The 27,721-nt window shown below is 35.9% G+C and overlaps 1 protein-coding gene across 2 annotated transcripts in view; it reads left to right on the forward strand.

The window, feature by feature from the left end:
• The window catches only part of LOC123538368 (potassium voltage-gated channel subfamily H member 8-like), a 168,557-nt gene that overhangs the window by 125,589 nt on the left and 15,247 nt on the right, over positions 1-27,721 (forward strand). For both annotated transcript variants that reach the window (XM_045322413.2, XM_053530375.1), the window contains exons 4-7: positions 12,336-12,494; positions 22,991-23,178; positions 24,592-24,823; positions 25,126-25,283. In XM_045322413.2, coding sequence (XP_045178348.2) covers positions 12,336-12,494; positions 22,991-23,178; positions 24,592-24,823; positions 25,126-25,283 — 737 coding nt within the window. The remainder of the gene's footprint in view (positions 1-12,335; positions 12,495-22,990; positions 23,179-24,591; positions 24,824-25,125; positions 25,284-27,721) is intronic.

Genomic DNA, 27,721 nt, shown 5'->3' on the forward strand with positions numbered 1-27,721 from the left:
TTTTATAGAGAAAAGAAATATTTTCATGTCATCTGAAACATTAAACATATTAACAGGCGCTTGAATGCAGATTTACTATACAGATTGATAGAGAAATTTTATAAAAAATAATCCACTGCATTATTTAGATTGTCCTTCTTTCCCTGAGTGCATCGCTTCATTTAAACGATTTTATCGGAAGTAGTTTGAGCATTACTGAGCATTATAATGACTGATACTGGTGTTGAATGCAATTCATCAGTGTCTTAAAAGCATTAAGCGCCAGTGTGCAACGTTCATTAGCGAATATGAATTCACACTAAGGAAATAAAACCACGACCTATTCCTGTGACAAAGTACTTTTAAATGTGTAAATGTATTGAAAATGCAATTTATAAGGCATTGCAAAACTGAGCATACAAAATGTTTTTTGTACATTAAACTACTTATTTTTTGTTGTTATCTTTTCGGCTTTGATACACCATCATACATAAGCAACCACAAATTATTAAATGTATTTTGAGTTCTTTTTGATCACCCACACTATATTTCCTTCTTTTTGTATAGTTTGGCCCTGTTATGAAAACGATTTTTTTTTCATATATTTCAGAGTCGTTTTATCTTTTCGAGTATGATACGAATTTATTGCGAAAGTTTGAACATGTCACTACAGTAATTATGTCAACAGTTTACGAATCTACACAAAAAAACAACATTTTTTTGCACTTTTACAATCTGAGATTAATAGCATTTTGAGTATATTATACAATCTTAGATATCCGGGTGTCCAAACGGAAAACAAAAACGGCCAGAAACGTGTGTCTGCTTCTATTTTGTTTGTAGTTATACATAATTATATGAGCCGTGCCATGGGAAAACCAACATAGTGGGTGTGCGACCAGCATGGATCCAGACAGAAATAAGACACCAAGAATGTAACTATGGACGTCGTTGTCGGCCATGAGCTGAAAAAATATTCACAATCGGTCTGTAAAAACAGTTGTAACCAAATATTATTCCAATATCTTGCATGATTCAGTGGTGTGGATACCGACGGAAATTATGCCAAGGCTCTCAGACAAACTCTCCGACATATGAGCCGTGCCATGAGAAAACCAACATAGTGGGTGTGCGACCAGCATGGATCCAGACCAGCCTGCGCATCCGCGCAGTCTGGTCAGGCTCCATGCTGTTCGCTTTTAAAGCCTATTGGAATTGGAGAAACTGTTAGCGAACAGCATGGAGCCTGACCAGACTGCGTGGATGCGCAGGCTGGTCTGGATCCATGCTGGTCGCAAAGCCACTATGTTGGTTTTCTCATGGTGCGGCTCATATATTTATATTTTTAATGTAACTGATTTCGTAAGAGCTAGTATTTTGATGACTGACGCATTCATTTAAATAAGCAAACTTTTCGGAAAACATTGTGCAATCTTTAAGGAGTAAGTCTACATTACTACTGGTAAAAAAGAACTCGAAGTACTTTATATTTTCCTGGATCCATTTTAGAAATTTGGACCGATTTCGCCAGGCAAAAGTAGTCATTTTGATATAAAGATATGTGTTTACCCCAAATTCTATACAACACAGTACAGCTTCGTAGACAGCAGTAAACGCCTGACATTTAGAAACAGGAGTCATATGAGCCGCGCCATGAGAAAACCAACATAGTGGCTTTGCGACCAGCATGGATCCAGACCAGCCTGCGCATCCGCGCAGTCTGGTCAGGATCCATGCTGTTCGCTATCAGTTTCTTTAAGTCCAATAGGCTTTGAAATTGAAAGCGAACAGCATGGATCCTGACCAGACTGCGCGGATGCAGCAATTGAGCTTTATTGTTAAACATGTTTTATATACAAGTTTTGATAAGTTGAAACAGCTACTGAACATTTTCTTCCAATTATCTATACAGTGACATTATTTCTTAGGTGTCTTTATGTTAGAGGCAGAATGTTACTCATACAGGCATAAAACAGATTATTTGAGGGGAGCGGTGGTCTAGTGGATAAGGTGTCGGCCGCTCAATCCAGGGGTCGTGGGTTCGAGCCCCACTGGGGTCACGACCATGACTTCTCATATGACACCAGTACTGGTTTTTCCAGGAAGCGGACTCGAGAGTGGTTCCAATAAGCTTGAAGCTTTCATCACAATCGAGCTAAAACAAATTAGTATAAACTAAAACAGATTATTTTATAATATACCTACGAACATTCTGCTGGAATTACAGCCTGTATTTCACTACTGTAAGGAAAAATATTAAATGATTTGACTACTTGCCCAAGTTACGAAAGTAAGATCAAATATGACGTAAGAAACGGCTTTATGATGTCGTCTTGTCATTCGTTAGAGAACACATTTCAGTCTTTCGCATAAACTTATAATCAATATTGGCAGAATGTAAAACTAGAAAATGTAGTATAACGGTCATTAAAGCAGTACATTGATAAACGAAGATGCATTCGGCTCGAATGGATTTTGACAGAGCAGATCACACTCGGCGCAAACCCATAATGGGAGCCAGACCTGGCAAAATCTTACATAGCCGAAAACAGAATTATATTATATATTATATTTTTGCTTAATGACCGCTTGTTAACAACTTCATACTCACAATATTTTATTTAAAACGTATAATCAAGTTCTTGGTTTACTTCAGTAACAAAGTGCATGCGCTGTTTGAAATTGAGCCCCTGTTTTGCAGAACAGTTATATATAGCTAAATAAAGAGATAGACACAAAATATGTACAAGCCCATCAATATTTCTATAGAGCAATTTAAAAAAACTAAAGGATAGTCTAGACAGATAAATGATTTTGTTGTTAAGGCATTATGTAAGTGAAACAATCCTTTACAGAAAGTGGTTTACAATTTAAATCAAATTTGTCTAGCAGCCCTATGAATCTCAATTTGAAATAACTTATAAATTATAGACACGTAAATTACGATTCTGTTTCTAGAATATTATCACGTGAAAGACTTACATACCTTTCAGAACGCTTCGCCTTGACTTACAGCACATGTTTCCAAATTGGAATACTTAGACATGCATGACTTTCATGATGATTGCACATATATCTTTATTATCACATAAAACTTGTCACGTGTGAATTAAAAACATTTGTAAAGTGAAACTACCATATTTTTACTCGAATCTTTTTAGCCAACATATTGTCAAAAACATTAGTCAGACGATGTAAAACGAACACAACTATATTCTCTGTTGCATTTTTGATTATGAAGACCCTTCCAATCTTTATGCATAACAGAGTTCTGCTTAAGCCGATGCTAGGAGGCATGAGGAGAACTGTACACGTCATTACTTCTCATTAACTGACTGATTAAATAGAAAAAGTGGAAACTTCACAAGTCGCTCAACACAACAAAAAAAAAATGTTGCAGGCTCGGTTTGATTGAGCCTATTGGACGGTAGTGGAAATGCATGCTATCGTCCACGCCCTCTAGCTCCGGGTTGAGCAGAACTCAACATTTACACATGCTAAAAGTACAAAAAGCAATTTAGAGACATCCGCAGATGTTTTCAAACGGCGGTGCACATGGAACCTTTAATGATACACGTGTTGTGGCATGTAATTCCATGAAAAGCGGCGTTTGGTCCCCAGATAAAGTAATGGGTTTGCCCCAAACGAGAAAACAGTGGGCAGAACTAAACCGAGTCTGCTACGATCCTGCTAGGTTACATTCTGTACTCCAAGTTTATCTGTTTTAGATTATATTTTTAAACGTAAAGTGCCGTATAGTTGTCGTAGAATGTCTTAATCTGCTTGGACACAGTTTTGTCATATTTTCTGGTCTATTGAAACCAAGGAGTCTATTCGCTCTTTCTGTATAGTTCCGCTTAATCTGTGTGGCTGCTTCACCTTTCATGGAACCGGCCAAACCGAGCGTCATTACTGGTACATTCAACATAAAAAGGGATAGTTTCATGAAATACCTGAACACTTTATCTAGAACGGACAATGTGATATCTGTACAAGTAATTTACCCTTCAATAGATGCAAGACTACTCAATTATTGTAATTGGAGATTTTGTCGATAACACTGAGTGCATTTCCTTTCAGTTATATTTTGCTTCCATTTTAAGTTTATCTTGGTATTGATAAACGTGTTGTTGATCTATATCGGGCGTTACATACTCTCAATATTCATTAGCACAAAATTATTATAATGAAAAAAAGTTGCGATAAACGCTGAACTGTAGAAATAGTAGTATTACAAGTTAGGCCTAAAAAAAGATTGCTGTTTCCGGTAACATGCTAAAAAATTAGGGTTGGTAGGTCGGTTAATTTTTTTTTTTTTTTTTTTTTTTTGATTTTTTTTATTAAGTGGGACTTTTCGGAAATGATTTTTATGTCAAAATGAATACAAATAAGGGGAGAATGCCTTTAGAGCACCAGTATATTGATTTCTAACATCACTGACCATGTTTTTTGCAGGAAAAGTGTAGTTTTACAACTTTTTGTTAAAAAAAATTCCAATGTAATAAAAATATTTAGGGTCGGGCCAAAATGTTAGACCGAAAGACAGATTCTACCCTTTGCAGCACTCTTAGTTTTCACTTTGATTCCGCCTATATGCAATTACGTGCTATTGTGTAGGCAGCGGATCTAAAAATATAACCTTCAAGTAGATACTACCTATTTTAGATATATGTACAGACAATGTTGAACTGTAGAAATATACTATTTGCAATTAACGCAGAAATTATCATAATGAAACATGTAAGAAAACTTGGAATTGTAAAAAAATGAGTATTATAAGTTAACTGAAAGACAGATTCTACCCTTTGCTGCACTCTTAGTTTTCACTTAGATTCTGAATACATATAATTACATACATTACTACGTAGACAGTGGATCTAAAATATATACGTTAAGGTATTTATCTGTAAACCAGAACTAATTAGCGTGTAAAAAAGACGTAAATGTCGTGTTAGTAATACTCAGATATTTTTCACATTTAAAAGACCTATTTACCCAAAAGTTACAAAAACATTGAATATGACGGCCAATTTATCGCCAAACATACATTAATTGTTTCTTTTATTTAAAACAGTAATTAATCATATCTGTCTGCTTTTTATCTGATGAATTCTTCTCAGTAATAGTTAATTCGCTTTCATACAAGTTTAAAGGTAGTTTCTTTGAATATCCCAATTTTATCAAATTGAATATTCAATACGTATGCTTAGATATTTCGACTGCATTGGAGAGGTGACCTAACTAACCTTCGGATACGGATATATTTCTCAGTAATCAGAACTTTTTTGTTGTGTAGATTACCACCAGAGCAATATCCGCCGCATGAAAGAAGATGTCAGTGATTTATGTCCGATTTCTCACAATTTTCCTCTTGCCTAAATAGATTGTGTCATACTTTTTACGTTAATCAATTTATCTCCGTATGATCAATGACACAGATCCACACTGCTTGCAATTTCATAGACATTGATGTCATATAAATAACGGAAATGCTCCTATCGTCCCGCATTAATGGTTTAATTAAAGACTTCTCTCGGAAAAGGCAAATACCAGTGCGTTTCTGAAATGAGCTTTAGTAAGCAGCTATACTGATGATCAAAATTAACCCCTATCCTGTTGAATTTCTATAATGAACTGGTCCACCTTTCAGTTTGGACAGTAGCATTTTCTGTCAAAAGGGGTGCATACCAAAAAGATACTGACTGAACTGCGAACAGTGTAGATCTTGATCAGACTGCAATGGACGCATAGAACACAACTTATACCAATACCATTGTAATACTAGTAAACATTGTTAAGTTTGCTGATGAGCTATGGTACTTTTAACATTAATGTTAACAGTCCGTTCATCAGGTTGTTTACACTAACAAGGACCATGTCTACATAGCCACTCCTTATTATATACTCTATGCAGTTTAATCTAAATAGTTCTCATTTGAAGCATCAGAACATATTTGAACTATTCACGCTTTATGCAGTTATTGGAGAGTCAGACAGAAAGGGAACCAGACACAGTACGACCAACCGGGAAGTGTTGCTAAATTTACACACGATATGCAAACTTACGGACAGTGACCTTGACCCATTAACCATGACGACATAAGTACACACGTACTTGTATTTTTCAAATCAATAACCCAACAAATATTCGTGGTTACAGAACATTTATCATCCTTCTTATTAATTCTTCTTCTTCTTGTCGTTCGCATCTACACTGTCAGACCAGTAGCCTCGATAAAACTTGTGGTTTGCCGAAAATCCTCAATGCCTCCATACAGTTTCTGGTGGATTGAGGTATCTATCGGCCAAGTCGCAGCTTGCTCCTGGTCGTGCCTTTTACATCTCTGAAGTATATGCTCCGCAGTCTGATCTTCTTCACCACATGGACAAGTTGGCGATGATGTCAGTCTGTATTTCTTGTACATGTGAGCATTGAGCTTGTTGTGCCCTGGGCGGAGCCTGACCATCATCACTTGTTCAGACCGATCAAGGAGATGAAAAGCATCTTCCTCCACCCTTGGTCTCGTTAGTGCCTTGATGATGGTGACTTTCTCCTTGTAACTCACAGGTTCTGTTGGTTGTTCTGACTGAGCTCCTAGCTTAGCCAGTTTGTCTGCCTCTTCATTGCCTGCAAGTCCACAATGGGATGGAATCCACTGAAGTGCTACTTTGCAGGTTATACTCAGGCTCTGCATTCTCCTGGCTAGCTGAGGAGCTTTATTGTTGATCAGAGCTTCCATGACAGACAGTGCATCTGTGAAAAAGACGACTGAGAAGCTTTCTTCTGCCGAGTCTTCAACCATTGAGACGGCCTTCATGAGTGCTTCAGTCTCTGCCTTGTAGTTGCTGCAGTGTTTTCCTGTGGCTGCATGTAGTGTTTCTCTCTTGCCAGTTGGGTATTGAATGAAAACTCCTGCTCCTCCGTCTTTGACGGCGCATGTGGCTGATCCGTCTGTATAGACATGAGTCCATAATTCCACAGGATAGTCTTCATTGATCATAGCAAGTGTGAGGCTCTTCCGAATGGCTTCATCCTCTTGCTTCCCGCGGTCAAGACGAGGAACAGCAAGTCTCACAGCCACTGAAGACAGATCATTCGCTAGTGGGTTTATGATGTCTTCACTACCTAGGGGGGTTGTTGGTATGCTCAGCTCAGTTTTGAACTCTCGGTTGAGTTTCTTTGCCTCATGTACGAAGCTGCTACGTTTGAGCCGATTCTTTGTGTAGCCATCTAGCTTGGCTTTCATGGGATGGTCTTGAAAAGACCTGAACTTCTCTTCTTGAAGCAGAACCTTTGCATGTCTTCTGTCTTGTAATGGCTGTGTGCCTGTTAGCTTCTCCATGAAGGAGATTGGTGTAGACTTTGTAGCACCTGTCATAATCCGCAATGCTTGGTTCTGAACCTTGTCTAAAGCCTGTTGGTTAGTTTTGGCAGTAGTGGACCAGGCATTTGAGCTATACTCTAAATGGGGTCTCACTGTTCCCTGATCAACTGTCTTGAGTATTTGCTCATTTGCTCCCCACGTTGTTCCAGCAAGTTTGCGCATCATGGCAAGCTTTCTACGGGCCTTCCTTTCTGCTTTACTAATGTGGGGCTTCCAGGTTAGCCGTTTGTCAAAGGTCACTCCAAGGTATTTTGCCTTGTCTGCTTCAATCAGTGAAGTATTTCCCATCTTGATTTTACCCGCCCTCTGCTTTGACGACAGGGAGAATAGTGTGGTGGACGATTTCTCTGTATTGATCGATACGCACCAATCTTCAGCCCAAGCTGAAAGCTTGATGATGGCTTCTTGCATCCTGTATGTGGCTGTAGTGGCATGTTCTTCCTTACACCATAACACCAGATCGTCAACGTAGAGAGCAGCCTTAACTCCTTTCGGTAGTTCAGACACCAGATCATAGATGAAAAGCAAAAAGAGTGTAGGGGATAAGACTCCGCCTTGTGGGAGACCATGACGCAACAGGAACTTCCTACTGCTGGCATGTTCTAAACTGACTCTTTCTCTCCTGTTGTGGAGGTATGATTTAATCCACCTCAGCATGTGACCTCCTACTCTAGTCCTCATCAGCTTGACGAAGAGTCCATCAGTCCAGACTTTGTCAAACGCCCTCTGCAGATCAATCCATGCTGTAAGCACGACTTTCTGCTCTTGAAGGCGTCCTCTATCTCTTGCGATAGATAAGTGGTCTGGTCCTCAGTGGAGCGGAATGTCTGAAGCCAGCTTGTGCGTTTGCAAATAGGTTGTTAGTCTCCATGTACCACTTCAGGCGTGCATTCACAATCCTCTCCATGGTCTTTCCAACATAGCTGTATAGGCTGATTGGGCGGTAGCTTGCAGCCTTCTTTGGATCCTTCCCTTTCTTGTGGATGGGGATCATGACTGCCTCTTTCCATATCTGTGGAAGCAGTCCTTGTGTCCAGCTGTAGTTGTAAATTTCCAGGAGTTTGCAAATTGCTTCAGTGCTAGATGGGTCAGCATTTCATTTGTGACTCCATCTGGTCCAGGAGACTTCTTTGTCTTCAACTGCCTAAGAGCTGTCTGTAGCTCATGCAGTTTTAGACCCTGCTTCATGCATTCTGGTGTCACTTGGCTTGTCTGCCTTTCCCTTTTTTCTCTTCGGCTTCCCTTTGCCGTTCCCTGTTGATGGGGATGTTGGAAACATCTTTGTAGTTAGAGGCAAAAGTGTTTGCCGCTTGTTTACCCGTCAACAGTTCACCATTCTCTTCCAAAGTTACTGAGCCTCTCCTGTTTCTTCGTCGTTCAGCTGTCTCGTCAATCTCCACAGCTTTTGGCATCTCGCTCTAGGTTGAGCGAGGCTGTTTTGTTTCTCCAGCTCTTCCTCTGTGCTTCCCGTTTGTGCCTGAGGAATTTGGCCTTGGCTTGCTGTAGAGAGAGGTTATTTTCTTGTGAGGGATTGTTTTCTGCTTCTTCCCTGGCTTCTGATAACTTTGCCTGTAGATTCTCCAACTCATCACTCCAGTATGGCTTATAGTCCTTTCTTGCTCCCCTCGGAATGGCGCTGTAAGCAGCCTTAAGTATACTGGCGTTGAAGTCTTTGACAACTCGGTTGATGTCTCTACCTTCCACTCTGATGTCTTTACAGAGCTCATCATTCAGACTTTGGTAAAAGGTCCAACTGGCCTTCTTGTAGTTCCATCTGGGGATGTTAGGTGAAGTAGAGGCTATACGGTCCACAGCAAGTTGGACTGGGCGATGGTCGCTACCTCCTAGTTGTTCATTGACTTCCCGCTTGACATGTCCATGTATGTCATCAGTACATAAAGCAAGATCAGGGGTTGATGTTGTTCACCAGCTTATGGAGTAAAAAGTTGGGGGATCATCTGGCTTATTGATGAGGTTTCGCTTGTTATCATCTTGCCAGGTCTCCACTTCCTGTGCACGTTTATCCAGGTGGTCATATCCCCAGCTTTGTGAGTGACTGTTAAAGTCTCCTACAATGATGAACCTGGTTTCACTTGGAGAGTATATGTTCACAAGTTTCAAACTGAAATCGTTCTTTCTGAGGCTCAGGACTTGGAACTCGGAGTCATCCATATGCGTGTTGGTCTGGACAGCGCTGATGTTGTTCCTGACCAATGTCATGATGCCTCCTTTTCGTCTGCCAATTCTTTCACAGCGGAAACACTGGTATCCTCTGACTTTGAAGGGTTTCTCTGGCTGTAGGTGAATTTCCTGAATGCAACAGACATTGATGTCTTTCTCATGGAGGATATGCTCAAGTTCAGCTTTCTTGTTGAAGACACCCTCCGCATTCCGATGCATCAGCCTGAAAGGTTGATGCGGATTGGTTCTTCTCCTTGGTATGTTCCTCCTTCTTCTCTTTGCATGTTGTGGATTGAAGGAGGGACCCCCAGTAGCTGTGGGTGGACTCTGTCGAGGATAAGAGCCCGGCACTGCATCCCCCTGGAGGGACCACAGAGATTTAGCACCATGTTGTTGAATACCGTATGGCTGTGTAGACATAGCGATATTGCATGGTGATGTGGTTCGTTAAGAGAGTGCCAATGGCCCAGCACCTCTGTCTTCAACTCTTTCTTATTAATTATATTCGATCATTTAGTTTAAGGTTTGGATTTTCAAACTGACACGGCTCCATTATTTAGCGTGGCTAGATGGCTTGACCCTGACTGTCACTTTACACATATAAAGAAGTACATATTTGAGTATGGTTGCTAGGAACGGGTATCGCGACTACTAGCAACCCAAATGTCTATTTGACAAATTACACCGTGTGACATTATTGATATAGTCTGACGCTGTTTGCCATACGGCAGCCAACATGGCAATTTCCCTGCCTCAAAATACTCAGCCGGACCCAACACCAACTTCTTCAGACACATGAGAATTGACATGCCGGCAGCCATTATTGATGCCACAGCAAATTATTGTAAAGAAATGTGGTAAAGTGATCGCGTTAAGTTTTTAACTCTAATTTTTATATTAAACACACTTTATGATTTTAACTTTGCAGACACTTTAAAACAAAACAATATTGAAATATTATTGTTGGGAATATCAGTTCCAACAATCATTATTCCAGATCCGATAAGAATTACTTAAGAATAATAAAAAGTGTTGTGGCACGATGTACATTCAATTGTCTACAGATAGCAATCGAAAGCCTGATAGATCCTTGGTAATTTCTATTTTCTTCCACTATAAGGATAATATGAAAATCAGGAATTCATTAAAAACTTCAATCGATTAGCGGAAGCAATTAAATGTGGAATCGAAAACGAAAATGAAATGAACGCCGTTTCTTGTATTAATTAAGTAAAATTACGAAAGGACGTATTTATTATGGATAGCACGTCTGCGACGTCTGTGTCATTATCACGGTATTAATTATAATCCCGGTTTAATTATGGTAGCCTAATTGCAAAGTGAAAAGAGGATTATTTTCCTATCTTAACAACGGCAAAACTCTAATATAAAGTCACCAGTTTGATTTTGAAAATATAAGAAAATCTATCAAAATAGTGATTATATGTAACAAAACATAAAGCCTCTTACAATCGACTTTTTAAGATTTATGCTATAATATATCATTCGACAACACTAGTTTTCCTAAACACTCTTTATAATATTGATATCAGCGATTAATATTACTAAACAGTGACTTATGACTGTTTGAAATACAAATGTAAATAATATATATACTCTAAATTTGTACGAGTGTGTGCATAGTTTCTGTTTTAGGACTGATATGCTGTGTAGTTAATGCCAACAAAGTTAACCTAATCCTGCTTTCGAAGTTACAAATTATAAATCTTTCTTTCTTAGTGTTTTCATTGGAAAATTTATGTTTCATGATAAATGCGAATAAAAAATGCACGTTGCTTCGCGGAAGTAATGACTGCGGTTATACATTAAGGTCAATGTATACCAACAACAAATTTCTTTCACCAAAACATTTTTCATATAATGTTTACTTTCAGCATTGACAAATACCCTTTTCGCTTAGTTGTTATAGTTCTGTGCTTGCAGAACGCGGTTTTCATCGCAAGAAAACCATAAAATTGTCTTCTGGACTACAGTAACATATATCATTCTTGGAACATTATCTGCCTATGTATGTGGCAAAAGACCAATTTCGCTTATTTGAATACTTGTTTATCATATAGCAAATCTTATTAGACACGTGGTAATTTGTTTCACAAACTGACAAGTCTGTATGCAAATCAGGTATTCATTAAAACCCTCAACCGAGTAACGAAAGCAATTTAGCGTGAAAATGGGAACAGAAAATGAAAACGTTTAAGCTGAGAACATGATCTCCTACTTTATTAATGAGATGATCCAAGAAACGGTGCAATTTAGTCTACATATTACTGACGCTAATTTCGTCTTAGCTGTAATCTTGGGTTAATTTGAATATTTCTCTTGAAGCGTTTTTGCCGAGTTCGCCTGCGGAAGCGACGACATAGTCGTCAAATGGCTGTTCGGGGTATGTGCGTTAGTACGCAAATGAAACTTCGTTTTCTAAAACAATATTCATCAACTATGGAAATAACTAGGTTCAACTCAGTAGTTTTCTGCAGTTCTAATTCATTATGATTAAAATTAAGACTTTGGTATATTATTATGAAATCAACTGCAAAAACGATGATTACGGTTAAATTGCTTTACATTATAGGGGAATATGAGAATTAAAACTAGAGAACACACCAGAAACTAGAAATCAAGATTGTCTCTGCTTATAATGATGTTCATGATATAAAACAAAGTGTTTGCAAGATATATAGCAGTCAATAAAAAAAAAACTAAAAAAAAAAAAAACAATACAAAATCAACGTGTTCGTCTCTTCTAACGTGTTTTACTTATATTTTTAGGAGACAGGTTCAAATGTTTGCTGGATATTGTACCAATCAAGAACGAAAAATCACAGGTAGTCCTCATACTAGTCTCGCATAAAGATGTTGGTGATAAGACTGAGAAAGGAGAGGACACTGAAGGTGAAAAAACCAGCAGTGACGAACCTGACAGTGACGGTAAGGCTTTTATTGTAGGATAGAATTGTAAGCATGGAAGATGCAATAGTAGAAGAATTTATGTAGTAATGTATTAATAAAGTTAAACAGATCCGCTAGCCGCATCATAAAAACAATGTTTCTAAAATGGTGGTGCATTCTCCGTATTCCGAGATTTACTTTGATTTTAAAAGATAAAATGAGTGACTGAATAAATATATTCAGAGTATATATTGTATGCCCTTCAAAATCTCCGCTCAGTAGAAACCTGTAGTATTTGTGCTGTTGAGAAGAAGATGTTAAAAAAATAATAGCAATGTAGATAAAGCGGATAGTACTGATGTTGAACACTGCGATGTTTCTCTAATGAAAACTCACGCACAATGATTGTGTATCTTTTATTAATAGGAACGTTTTAAGTGTCGTAATCTCATATATACTTACCATTACCGGAGCCAACAAGGAAATTAATATGAAAGTGTCTGGTGAAACTGTAGATGATTTACACCAAAATGAAATAAAACACATTTCATAAACCGTAACCTCACATAGCATTACATGATCAACTTACATAGTGAAGACGAAACGAACGAAGAAAGGAAGACAGTTTGACGCCGGCCAATAGCAAAATATCATGTGGGAGTTGTAGCAACACTCTTGATTGATCATTGGTCAGTGTGAATTATAGTTGAATATATAGATAAATGTGTTTTATCAAGTTGCATTTTTTTTGCTTCCAGAAAATCCGCTTAAAAATTTTATTAAAACAAGTTGCAAATACTGAACAATATTTCATCTTTCTTAAAACGACATTTAGGGGTCTCCGAGTGGTTAAGGTCATTGATTGCGAAAATATTGCCCTTCAACGTTGAAGGTTGAAAACCTTGCTTGTGGAATACAATTTTTTCATGTAAGGACATATTCATTTGACTTTCAGAAGGCCGATGGTTCTATACTGGTAGCCTCCCATGACGGAAGATATATTTTATATGATAATACTCACCATGAAAAGCTGGAAAGTCGCATTATGACCTATAACTGGGTTGGTGTGGCGATACATCCAACAAAAGATATAATTAAAAAGGCATATGATTCATTACATGACTTTTGATAACAAGATTATTATAACAAATTCCATACTGTAATCCAATTCCTGTACACTGACTTATTTGTATCTATTACATACCGTTGTCGTGATGTGATTTTTTTTGTATACATGTATCACGTTTTACATGGATTCAAATTGCTGCCCTCGAACATTTTGCAAATATCCGAACAATAAGGAAAAGAAAAAATAATTTGTCAGAAAAGAAAAAAAATATGTCCGTATCAGAATATTGTGATATATACTGGTAAAAGATACCATATACGACTGTAAAGTCGCCTCCATGGCCGAGTGGTTAAGGTCAATGTTTTAATCATTTGCCAACATCAGTGTAGTTTGTGGAATTCAGCCATGTAAGGAAACCATCCAGCTTGCTTTCAGAAGGTTGACTGTTCTAATCAGGTGTCCGCTTGTGCGAAAATATTTCCCGAAAAGGCACTTCCACAACAATCTAAACCTAGACTTTAACCTATAATTGTGTCGTCGTGATAATTTCCCCAATTGCAACCAAAACAAACAAATGTAAAGAAAAAACCGCCCGCTTCGCTCAAAAACCGCCCGCTTCGCTGACGATTTGATAAAAGACACTGAGTCTGAAATCATTCGTCCTCCACTTCTGATTCATGTGGAGAAGATAGCAGTTACTTGCAGAGAACAGGTTGGTACTGGTACAGAATCCAGGAACACTGGTTAGGTTAACTGCCCGCCGTAACATAACTAAATAGCTGTTGAAAAATTGCGTTAAACTCAAACAAGCAAACAAAACAAATGTCAAGAAAAATGTCTTCATCTATAAATAAGTGCCTGCCTATTACCCTATGTCAATAACATTTCACCAGAGAAATGGAAAAAGAATCATTTTACTTCCAAAAATTACAAATATAAGTATCTCAATGGCGTTTGAAATAACTAATTGACCTTTAGTGATTTGCTATTAAACATGACAGGAAAGATGCATGTGAAACTCAGACTAACGGAGATGCGGACTATCAGTCTACAAACAGAATGTGAGATACCATCATTTTGATGTTATAGAAATTCAGCAGCGTCTGAGCATGAAACGACCGGTATTCTTGCGTGTCTGTCAGCCATAAACAATTAAATAAAACCAGTTTTGTTTGCAGACATCAAACTCATTATCTCTTCAACTGAATAATTTCGATTGATATAATGTTGATGTCATTTAGCGGTGCTTTCTCATGATAGCAACATAATTGTTGTTGAAATATACTCCTCAAAATATTATAGACGGATTGACACAAAAATCCAACAAGTACATTTGTGTACATTGTAATTTTATGCAAAATATAGAAAAAGGAAGGGGTAGTAAGTTTCATTATGTCTGCAGAAAACAATCAGAAAATCATAACCTTATTTTTATCATTTTTATGTGAAACATTGCATACATTTAAAACTCAGTGACATTTAACAATGTGTGACAAACAAGAGACAATTATACTTCGAAAAACACAAACGCAGAGATAAATAAGAAAAAGGGTTGATATTACATCTTTGTGATTTCGATGATTAATATCTTGCAATCATACTCAGTGTGTAGAAGGGCATTCTTGATAGACAAGAAATTTTTGTAAATCGGTTTTTTTTTAGTAGATAGTATTCCACTGTATCACTTTTTTAATGTATAAAGCGATGACATTGTTATACATACATAGCAGGACCTGGTGCATAGTACTTACATAGTACATACTTTTCATTTTTGAATTTACGAATTTTTTTACATTTATATCTTGATCCTGGCCCCAATTTCACGAAAAAACTTAAGTAATTACTTAGCTAAGTCTGTTATTTTAAAATCGTGTTATTACTTATTAATAAGTAATTGTTATTTAAAGTTGATTTTTTTCTATAACAATGTATTTATAGCTAAAATACACTATGGTTAGTAGTATTTGTCTGCAGTACTTATTTTTGCCACGCAAATATGATATTTCTCTTTAAGCATGATATAACGAACTTAAGTATTTGCTTAAGTATATTTCTTATTTCTATACTTCATTTTCTGTAAAATTCAGAATTATTGCGTTTTGATCAATGAAATAGACATATACGGTTCTGTTATGGATGAAAAAGTCAGCACTGATGATGCATAAAAGACAAAAACAAGCATTTGAAATAACAGACTTAGCTAAGCAATTACTTAAGTTTTTTCGTGAAATTGGTCACTGATCTCTTACAAGTATTTCATGTAGAGCAATTATCGACAATTTGTACAGCTGTAGCAACTGTTAAATCCACCAAATCGGAATCCAGGTTTTTCTTGAATATCGGTTTTATATTTAAGATCAGTAAATACATGTAAGCTATAAATATCATTCAGGGTTGATAGCAAAACATTTTCACTTGTGAAGACAAAATTTCTTTACATCAGGCAACGAGGAGATAGTGATAGTTATCATGGAAAATATATCGAGTCGGACTGTGAAATGATCTAAACAAATGTTATTCTTGCGTGTATGTCAATCATTCAACTTTGCAAGCTATTTTTGTAGACGTCGGTTCCAATGATTATTTTAGATAACCAATCTCGATTAGCACACGAAACGTTACTAATGTAAGATGAATTAACCAATTTTGACTACTAATTTAAATTAGATTTGATGTGTGACACGCTTTATTATGGTGGTTGATTTCTGCCATCTCGTTCTGGCGTGTTGGCGCGTTTGCAGGGCGCCAGGACGCCAGGACGACAATTATACGCGCCAAGACGACAAACAAGGCCTTTGTCGTTTTGGCGGGGGAGCCAACACGCTAAATTGGGAAGTTGTCGTCCTGGCGTTCTGGCGTGTTGGCGCGTTTGCAGGTCGCCAAGACTCCAACACGCCAGGACGACAATAATATGCGCCAAGACGACAAAATCCATATTTGTCATTTTGGCGCGTTCATTTGTCGTCTTGACGTGTTGGCGCGTTGGCGGGGGCGCCAAGACGCCAACACGCCAAGACGACAAATGAACGCGCCAAGACGACAAAATCCATATTTGTCGTTTTGGCGCGTTCATTTGTCGTCTTGGCGTGTTGGCGCGTTGGCGGGGGCGGGGGCGCCAAGACGCCAACACGCCAAGACGACAAATGAACGCGCCAAAACGACAAATATGGATTTTGTCGTCTTGGCGCGTATAATTGTCGTCCTGGCGTGCTGGCGTCTTGGCGCCCTGCAAACACCAACGCGCCAACACGCCAAGACGACAAATAAACGCGCCAAAACGACAAATATGGATTTTGTCGTCTTGGCGCGTATAATTGTCGTCCTGGCGTGTTGGCGTCTTGGCGCTCTGCAAACGCGCCAACACGCCAGAACGAGATGGCAGAAATCAGCCACCATACTTTGTCGTATTGGTTTATATACATGTAATTTCGAGACTATGTAGACTTCCATTACGGATGAAAAACAAAGAATAACTTGCACTGTATTTATTTTTCTTTTTATTATTATTTTTATCTAATAAAGGTAATGATGTCAACATCAAGTAAAGTTTAACATATAAGATATGGGAATGGTGGCATGAAAGGATCCTGTAAGTGACACTTTGTGTCCAATTATATACATCGACGTTTTTTTTGCTTTAACATATATTTGTATTTGTATCCAATTTACACAGTCATATGGACGCAAATTATGATGTGTCTTCTGGGCATCTGCTGCCACTAGATCTGTTCTAACATAAGGTGAGTAAGTGAGTGAGTGAGTGAGTGAATGAGTTGGGTTTTACGGCGAATCGACACAAAATGTCATATATCGCCGAGAAGAAGTTATATTGAAAACGCCAGTTGTAAAGCACACCTTAAATCATTTATGTAAAAATGTAAAGCATATCTAAAATCATGTGTGTAAACATGTAAAGCATATCTAAAATCATTTATGTAAAGCATATCTAAAATCATTTAAAGAGGCATACATAAATAAACTGTAGATAAGATCTTCAGACCCTTTAGCAATCGTATCATAAATTTTTGATAAATTTAATAATTATTAATAACGCGACATATTCTAAGACAACGAAAACGTAATACAAGCAGTAGAAATACATAAGAAACAATCAATAAATAAATAAGATGAAAGATAATTTACGCACACTTTGCATATAATCTTAAATAGATCTAATTGACTTTACTAATTTGTCACAAAAGAAGGAAAGAAAAAAACATGTTACAATCGCGTCCAATTGATAGTGACAGTGTATTTAGAAAATCGATTAACAAACCAACTAAAAGAAGATAAAATCACGAAATGGTAGATGTGCAACACCATGACAATAATAACAAGTCTGATTGTGAACAATTAGGTGATATCCTTGCGTGCTTTTCAATCTGAAATGCATAACAGTAAAATTAGCTAAATTTAACGTATTCCTTGCCATTAGATGGTGTACACTTTGTTGCCACATGGTAGCTGAACATCTCAACAAGAAATAAAAAATGTTTAACTGTTTCATAGTGAGATTTTGTTTACTACAAGTAACTTCGAATAGAATCCTACAAATAAAATATATCAGTTATAACGGTCGTTTTCAATTACTTTGAAAATGCCCCAAGCACAACTATCATCAATGTCTGTCAATATTACTGTAAGAAACAATTAATTTTCGTTACTACAAATACAATATTAGACATATGCAAGCGAAATGCAGATTATTTTTTTTTATCTAACATGAAACATAATAAATAAGAGTTATGGTGCAACTACATCAAACTGACATTGGCAGATTTATAGAAACTGAGAAGAACCTGAATAAGATATAAGGTCATTTAACTGATTTAGAATTCATTACAAAGAGATAAAGTGAGATTCCGAATAAATGGTATTCTCGCATGATTGTCAATAATTTAGAAAATGCAAGAAAACCAGTTAGCTTTGTAGCGTGTTTATGTCATCATCATTGCTATCAAATGTTGTGTTTTATATATAGCTACTTGTCATTGACCGTGAAAAGAAGAACAATTGGTATTCTGACTTAAGATAGTGGACACGCAATCGGTATTTTCAATTTTATAACATATTCTCCTAACACGATTTCGACACTATCCGGCTGTTATGAAATTGCGGGCTTTATCTGCTCAGTCAATTAAGGCGGAGTTTACCAATTTCAGTTAGTTGGTATCCAGCCTGACAAAAAATGTTTGCAATAAAACTTACTTAAAAACTTACTTAAATCACATAGATAACAGTCAGCCTAATTTTAAAGTCTGGTAGATATTTCAAGGTACTGTGTTCTAATTACTTTTATAATCCGTTAAAACAGCAAAACAAGAAACGATACATGTAACGCTTTACCCTTCATAAATACAAAACCATCTGAAAATCAAGATACCAATCACAATGTGTAATCAATGATTTATATTACTGTAGGATTTATGTACCACATGTTTTATGTATTCTATATCAATGCTAAAAGCTATGATTTATTTCATTTAAAGTTAAATCATAATGATGTTTGTATTTCTTAAGAATGACAGTTACCCTTTTTTATCCTGCAATGTCAGTTATTATCTTGCACGTTTTCTCCAATGTTTATGCATGTATCTTTTTGTTATTTCATATTTTTAAGGAGTACATTGCACTTTAAGTAAATTGTCACCATTTATTAACTTTACGCCATCCATTTATCTGTATTTTGTGTGAATATTAACTTCCTAAAACTTTTCCTGAAATTTATGGAGGCTGCCATGTTGTTTACTGCAGTGTGTAGAAATACATCCATTTTCATATTCTAATGCAGCATATTTGTATCATTTTGTGTAATGTTCATTGATAGGATGTTTGAAACATATTTTAATTATTAACTGTCACTGAAACATTATTGTTCATTTTTGTGAAAGAAGTGCGCACTATTTGTTAGGTCAGTCGCGGTGTAAATTTGGAACTTTCAGTCACCGGAACTGTCCATTTTATTGCATCAATTACATTTTATCTACCCAAATGTTACTCATCATTTGATTTAATACCATAAAAGATATATTGTCTTTGTGTATTATTGCTCACATTTTATTGTATGTCGTATTATTCGTAATTTTACTTGGAGATTCCGCTTAGCGTATTTTAGGATGAGATTTCCTACCCAACTCTGATTGGCTTAGAAAATTCCTATGTGCAATCTGATTGGATGAGACATCTCTCCTAAATTCCTAAACGGGTCAAAGCTTATAAATAGAGCGATCTGCCTCACTTTGGAAGAACAGTTGCGAAGGCGCCATTATTCAAATCATTATTGGTCAAAACAACTAACGTACAATTCCTTAATCCAAATTTTAGTAAGTATTTAGGAATCTTTCCTAAATATCGATTATCCAATCTTAGGTTCATTGAATTAGTATTATATAAATTCAAGTATAGGTATACTTGTATACGAAATAGTTTTAAGTACGAACTTTTGGAAATAAAATCCTAAACTTAGGATTTTATCTTGGTTTTTAGGAATACGGTTTAATATATTTACTTAGGCAACTGTGCCCATTTGAGAGCCGGCGCACTTCATGAATATGATTATTTTTAGGATTTAGGATTGCTATTAAGTATTTGTATGTTATATATATATCAGTTATAATGCATTATTGCATTTAATACAGAGTGTTAAAACTGATATCGTTGTCGTCTTCTATATTGAAGTAATACTACTGCTGGTGTATTGAAACTCCAGTAGTCCTGTATCTTGTAGTGTATTTCATCAAGGCATCCTGACCCCCCTGGCTGAAGTACGCTACATTACGTTTACTATAAGGGTCCCTCTGAGAATTGCAGACAAACCTATTCTATAAAATGGTGATTTGTCAGTCTAAAGGCAGGCAGTTGCTTTGATAATGCAACAGTTTTCTTATTCCGCTACACAATTATATTTTTGTGTTGAAAAGTTTGCTCGTATGGCAAAGAATTATTCTTCGCAATAGGTTTGTTAAAGATTGAAAATCTGATTCTGGCCTAGAAATGGATTTACCCAAAACTTTTGTGTACAAAACGTCTACCAGTCTGAATCAGTACTATTTTCAAAACTCCTCTCAAATTTCAATGTATATTTTGTCCGTGACAAAAAAAGAAAAAACGTTTGAGCTAAGTGTTCGAAAAAGGTATATAAAATTTTTGGAAGAGGTTTTGTAGTGAGGACAGCACCCATTTTCCTGTCTTCGACGATCTTTTATTTTATTAAAATCTGTCAAGTAATAAAGAAATTATCGGCAAAATTGTAATCTGAAATTGAGCAATTTTCACCGTGTGTACAATACCGAAACGTCTCGTTGGTTTGCCACCCTGTAGGATCGCACTTCATTAAATGGAAGATGCGCAGCATTAAGTCCAGCAAATTGAAGTCCATCATGAAAAGATCAGTAAAACGGGAAAGAGTTTCAAATGAAGCTTATTTCCCTTGCTTTTGTTACATATATTGTAATCACATGCTATTTGTTGAATAAAATATTGTTTAAACCAAAAGATCAGTATAAACTACATCTTTGGTGTGTTCTAAGCAAATAACAATAAAATCAGTTACATGTATTTTTATACCTTCAAAATGACAGATTCAATTTACACATGTTGATGTGAGTTAGTATCTTTTACATGAGAGGGAAACAAAGGAAAGTATATTTGAGCCGTGCCGTGGGAAAACCAACATAGCGGGTTTGCGACCAGCATGGATCCAGACTGCGCGAATGCGTAGGCTGGTCTGGATCCATGCTGGTCGCGAACCTACTATGTTGGTTTTCCCATGAAATGGCTCATTTATCTATACTCAGCCAAAGTTTCACGAAAACAAACTGTCAGCAAAATAATTTTCTATTACTGGTAAATGATTTTGAAATCTTGTCAGATACTAAATTGACAAGACATTCATATAGTTTGATGATCAAAACTGGAAAAAAACCCTGAAAATATAACATTATCCCTTAAGACACACTTACAGATATAGCTTTTATCATAATAACTTTTACTTATAAACATTTCGCCTCTGGCAACGACGCTTGCCTGGAAATTGTCTAACTTAAATGTGTACTTGCCGTTAGACATATGTAAGACAGAAGGAACTAATTCAATGCAAGCCCTTAACAAACCACCAGACGAAATAATTGATTTCAGTACGAACAAAAATATCACAGCTCAATTTACAATTGTATTAGAAAATATGAATCCCGTCGCATTGTCAATGCAAATGCCTATAAATTGACAAATTACCTTCGTCTGGAAAAATATTGCCTGCAAACCTCTGAGCAGCTATTGCATTAAATGCAATATGATTCACTGTTTAAACATTGTGAGAAGTTTTATGGTGATCACAAGTCAGAAATAAAATGCTGACTTCGTGCGTTCAGAACCGTTCGTTTTTGTAGTGTTCTCAGTGTTGGACAAAATGTCTTAGAATATTGGCATTATAGAGGTTTTGTGTTTATTTATGAATATGTTAAAAAGTTTGAAAGACATTGTACTAAATATTCAGACCGTGTAAATAGATAAGTTCCAAATGAGACGGCAGTCAATAATTAATTTTGTATTAACAATACCTCAGATCTGTCCGTAGACAATCAGAGTAGATCCAAAACTTGATAACGTAAATAATTTCTTGCGATACAATTTTCGAATGCTGCAATGTCAAAGAAACCTTTCGAGAATGTTGTCAGTAATGTTTTCAGAAAAGAAGACAAGGACTAAAGTCCAAAGGAAAAGCCATATTCAAAGAATACAGCAACCCATACAACACTTCACAGTCAAAAATAGAAATAGTTTTTTGTTTCTTACAGGGTAATCATATAATAGCTTGATGTCAATATGTTGGAGTCGTTAAATTGAATTCAATATGCATTTAAATTTAAAGTAAAATAATACGCTTTACCAGACTTCTTTTGCTCAAATCTTCAAGGTTTTCATCTTGTTTTATAATGTTTTTTAAAGTATATCTCCTACCCAATTTTGAAAGTGTCTTTCAAATCTCTTACATATAAACACAATCTCGCATATTGCTTGTTACAACACGAAGATATAGCTCACTAGAAAGGAAGAAAGTGTCTAACATATATTGCAGGGTTTATTGTGATAAAAGAGTCACATGATCTTTTCAAATACTTGTAGAGACGACAACTTGCAAGCCTCTAATAAGGATAAAAATAAAGGACTAATATAGTTATTTCTTATGATCAGTTTCCAAGTACACACACACGCGCACACACGCACACACACACATATATCTTTCATTAAATATACCTAATCATTAAATACTTATATACAAATGCTTTTCAGAACACCAGTCGTTTTAGACAAACTCGTAAAAATGCTTGGACTCATTTGAAAAATCAAGTAAATGAGATAGATAAGTATAAAAACAACTGACATTTCTCCAATGGTCCATAATCAGCCTTCCATGCCCACACGTCGAGAAGATTTACGATTCATTTTAATCTCTTCTTTTTTTCAGAGGAAATGGCAGAGGCGTACCGGAGATGTCAAGCACGTCGGGGCAGATCTACGGCAGCTTTGCCGGGGACTGCCGGATATTCCAATCAGCGCCGCCGGAGCCGGGCAGTATTATATCATCTTTCTGGACAGTTTGAGAAGCACAACAGAGCAAATCGTGCTAAAACGAAATTGCAGCAACTAAATAAGGTATAATTTGTTAATTTCCTCATTTACGAGCTTGTCTAAAATAATGCTTTTGGCATTTCTGAACGAGGTCATGACAACGAAGATTCCCATTACATCAACAGATGAGTTTTTGGCCGTACTGAAACTGAAACTATGCAGCTTACAAAATTCGTGTGTGTATTTTTTTGTGTCTTGTTTTATTTTGTGACCTCTCCTCGATAGCAGTTGTCACTTAACATTGGTGAATTATTTTCAGAATATTCTGTTAATCAGAACTGAATGAATAAGTTGGATTTTACGACGAATAACTGACTTTTGTGTATTTTCTTAATGAAAAATTTAACAGAAATATTTACAATAGCATTTATAATTTCCTTTTTCTTTAAACAATCACCTTTTATCACAGTTAAAGTCGTCATTTATTACCTCTCATGAACATACTCAGTCAAGCCGAGTCTGCTATTATTCTTTATTGGTTGCATTCTATGCTTCTAAGTGATGTTTTACAGATTTTATTTACCTCTTGCGTAATTTCTAGAAGTGCACTTGACAACCATGTTTTAAAATGCAGTGAGAAGAATATCAGAAAAGGCACTATTTTATAATTATAGAAATTTTTTATCAGGGATTTATTTTAGAATCTCCGATAAAACTGTCCTTTGTGATAAAAAAGAACGTAACATTGTTAATTTCATTGAAGCCTGTATCATGTAGCTCTCGCTGAAACCGCAACGGATGAATAAATAATTGATTCTGAAATAATCTTTTTGAAAACAAAATGGCAGTATTTTTCGGCTGAACATGTTTTGCTTGTGATAAACAAAACCAACATTGCTTAATCTATGACAAAACAAGAAGCAAACATGCTTTTATTTGTTTTAATGTCATTTTAATCAGCATTTTAGTTATGTAACGGTGTACAGTTCACTTTAGCGGTCTTCCCGGGATACCGACTTGTTATCAGCAAGTTGAATCTTAATGAAAAGGCAATAATATTCAGTTGTATACAAAGGTTTTAGTATAATTTTGGTCACGTGATGTCAATGAAACTGCTACCTCGGTCGTTGTTTATTTATACCATTCAAAAATCTATTTTAGACGAACAGTTTTATCATCATATTTATTGTACTTATAGCAATTTTTTTAACTTAGCTCTTTGTACAGAAAGAGTAACGTAAGAGAAACCATCTAATAAAAACAATTATCCAAATAGGTATGACACAGTAGAAGCTATTCTACATTTTAAAATTTCCTCTGAAATACTGCAATTTTTTTACAAAAGCTGGGGTTTGTGACATTGATGTAAACAATCCGTTTTTTAATTATAACCTTTAGTTTGCTTTATAGAACTTTACAGCGTCTCTTTAAACGTAAAATAAACATTTAACTGTAAAACGATTAATTGGTGTTTACTTCTTCATTGTTTTTTTTCAGTTTAGCTCAATGTCTGCAAAAATGCCAGAATACAAAGTGCAAGAAGTGAAAAAGTCCAAGTTCATCCTAATACACTATGGGATTTTCAAGATCGGCTGGGATTGGTTGATTTTATTGTGTACATTTTACACTGCTATACTTGTGCCATATAATGCCGCATTTACACGTGGCGAGAATAACCGAAGAGATTCCATTCATTCAGATGTTGTTGTTGAAATATTATTTATGTTTGGTACGTTTTACTGCATATCTTATATGATATTATAAATATTACTTTGATAAATTGTATCATAAATATTCTCTGAATTGAATGCCAATTTATCGGTTTTAATCACACGTAATGTCATTGAAGACAAAAGGAAACGTTATGATATTCTAAAACAGTCAGTTTCGATATACAATGTATCATTCAGTTAAATAAAAAGCAAAAGTAGAAAGTACATATTGTAGTTTTAAAAACACTTTGATAATAACATTGATTGCAACATGTGCGTACTTTATTTAAACATTGGTCGACCTCCATTTCTATTTTAGACATATTGTTCAATTTCCGTACCTCGTTTGTAAACAAGAGTGGCCAAGTAGTGTACGAAGCTCGTCTAATTGCGCTTAATTACATAAAGGGCTGGTTCCTACTAGATCTTCTTGCTGCCATTCCGTTTGATTTCTTATATGTATTCAACATTAATACGGTAAGCATATATTTACTTCTACATTACCCTTTGTTATATGATATACATGTTTAACCCATGGTGATAAATTCCTCATAAAAACTTCTTTACATTGCAGTAGAAGTATGTATATATTCATGCAGTTTATATATAAGCATATATCTAGACTTGTCCTTAATCCTTTAAAATGTAAAATGATAACAAGTAAAAACTGCCATTGTGTGTAACCGATGTCTAAACACGTTTTTCATATTGAAAGTTTTCTTTGAATTTCGCGTTTGAAGAAAAAAAAACAGCAAATCTATGTCCAGAAATGTTGAAAGATTGAAATAATCAAGTTTGCTTTTGTTTTCTTTCTGAATTCTGCTACAGTGAATTTAAATAGCGTCACAAGAAGTATGCTTTCTCTGATGAAAGGTAACGACCTTTTAAGTCATGGGTAAATTTTTAGAAAATAATGCGATGGTATTTTCAAATTATAGTTTCCTATATATCTAATCGCAGAATGAAAATGATGGCCGATGCTATATATTCCCAAATATTGCGTACGTTGCGTGTATAGTAACCAGCATAATCTCTGGTCTAAAATTATTTTTTTTGCATAACTGATGTACATCATTAATGCATGTTTGCCAATAACAATATACAAGTTAAAGAAAATGGTAAAGGCTTTGGTAACAAGTTCCAACAATATTATTAAATCTCCCGTTTATTCCTATATATGTATAAAATTACTGGTGTATACTAATTTTCATTACAACTAAGCGTATTTATAGTAATTATCGTTATGGCGTATATGCCAATAACGAATATTATTTTGCGAACAAGGGTTGTTACCCAGATTGGCTTAGCTTTTCTTGGAACGCGTGTAGATTTATTATCTCCCCTTGACCATAACGGTAAGATCGTTTTACGGAAATTGCCGAGTCTAGCGAATATGACGTTTGCATTGTGACGTCATCGCCTTTTCCAGTAGATTCCTTCAACAGACATCCAACCAAAAAATTTTCATTTCCTAAGTTACTGGATACCTAGGGTGAGAGATCGTTAAGTTATATACACAGAATCTGCCTTATTCTCTTAATATTGAATGCATACGTACATACGTGGTTGCAATTAGATTACCAAATAGTGTGTAACATTATCATTTACAAAAAGTAAATTATAACTGGTGCTTTTCAAAATTCAGATTCATTAAAACGCAATTTAGGGGCTAGGGATTTCGCTCGCATAGTCATAGTACATTGTACTTGGCGTATCCTGTGTACCCCCTAAATTTTTGGCTACATGATTGCTATTTTGGTGTTATGTTTGCTTCAAATAGTTGTTGAAATGCACGTGTCTGTATGCAGTAGTGGTCGAAATGCACATGTCCGTATTCAGTAGGGGTCGAAATTCACGTGTCTGTATGCAGTAGTGGTCAAAATGCACGTGTCCGTATTCAGTAGGGGTCGAAATGCACTGTCAGTATGCAGTAGTGGTGGAAATGCACGTGTCCGTATGCAGGTTTTTCTGAAACCGTTGAAATGGTGTTGCGATGCGTTATTTTAGTGCTTTGGAGTGTCGTACAGTTGCTAACAAAATACAGTGCTGACTGTTTTCGTAATGATAACATTAATATATTATTAATATATTATAGCACCAGTATTAGGCAGATACTTCTATTTAAGACAGGCGGGTCCGAACTTCCAGACTGGTAGGGTTTTCAAATCGGTTCAACTGTAGCCACTGTTGGGAACTCACTGAACCATATAGCGGCCATATATCTCCATAATATTACGATAATTATCATTTAATATTAAATATGTTGCAAGTGATTCGTGGTAATAAATGTATGAACTTTTTTCATTGTTGCTTAATTTAGTGAGTCAAGAAATAATGATAAATAGCAACGAAACTGTTGAGGGAATGCGTTTTGTATTATATTGTTTTATATACATAAGTGCAATTTCACATGCTGTAAAATATTAAGGTATAAACACATGTATACAGTGTATAAAATTTGTGCTAAAACATATGTTTCCCTAGAGACAAAAACCTGCAACGTGGATGTTGAAATGCGGAATTCTTTTGTTATACCCTGTTCATTAAGCATGTTGAAAAAAAATTTTTTCATTTCCATAATGGAAAAGTTCGCCACCTGAGTAGAGATAGTTGTTTCATAATGTTTTTTTCCCTGGCATGAAATTAGATAAGTTAACGTAATTCTCTTAAGTGCAGCCTTCTTGTAATTTGCTTTATTTGATTATGCCATTCAAAATGCGGGTTGCTTATAGAGAAGTCTAGGATGAACAACTGGGAGTTCCTATGAAAAGATAAGATTTAATCCTCATAAATAAATTTTTACTGTAGCTTGATACGTAAGCGGTCTCTTTTAGTGACTAATAGAAATTTGAAACAAATATATGTCTATTGATTTTACAGCATATAGAAAAACATGCTAAAAGACCCTCCCAGTA

The sequence above is a fragment of the Mercenaria mercenaria genome, chromosome 18, assembly GCF_021730395.1.
Source record: "Mercenaria mercenaria strain notata chromosome 18, MADL_Memer_1, whole genome shotgun sequence".
Taxonomy (NCBI): Eukaryota; Metazoa; Mollusca; class Bivalvia; order Venerida; family Veneridae; genus Mercenaria; species Mercenaria mercenaria.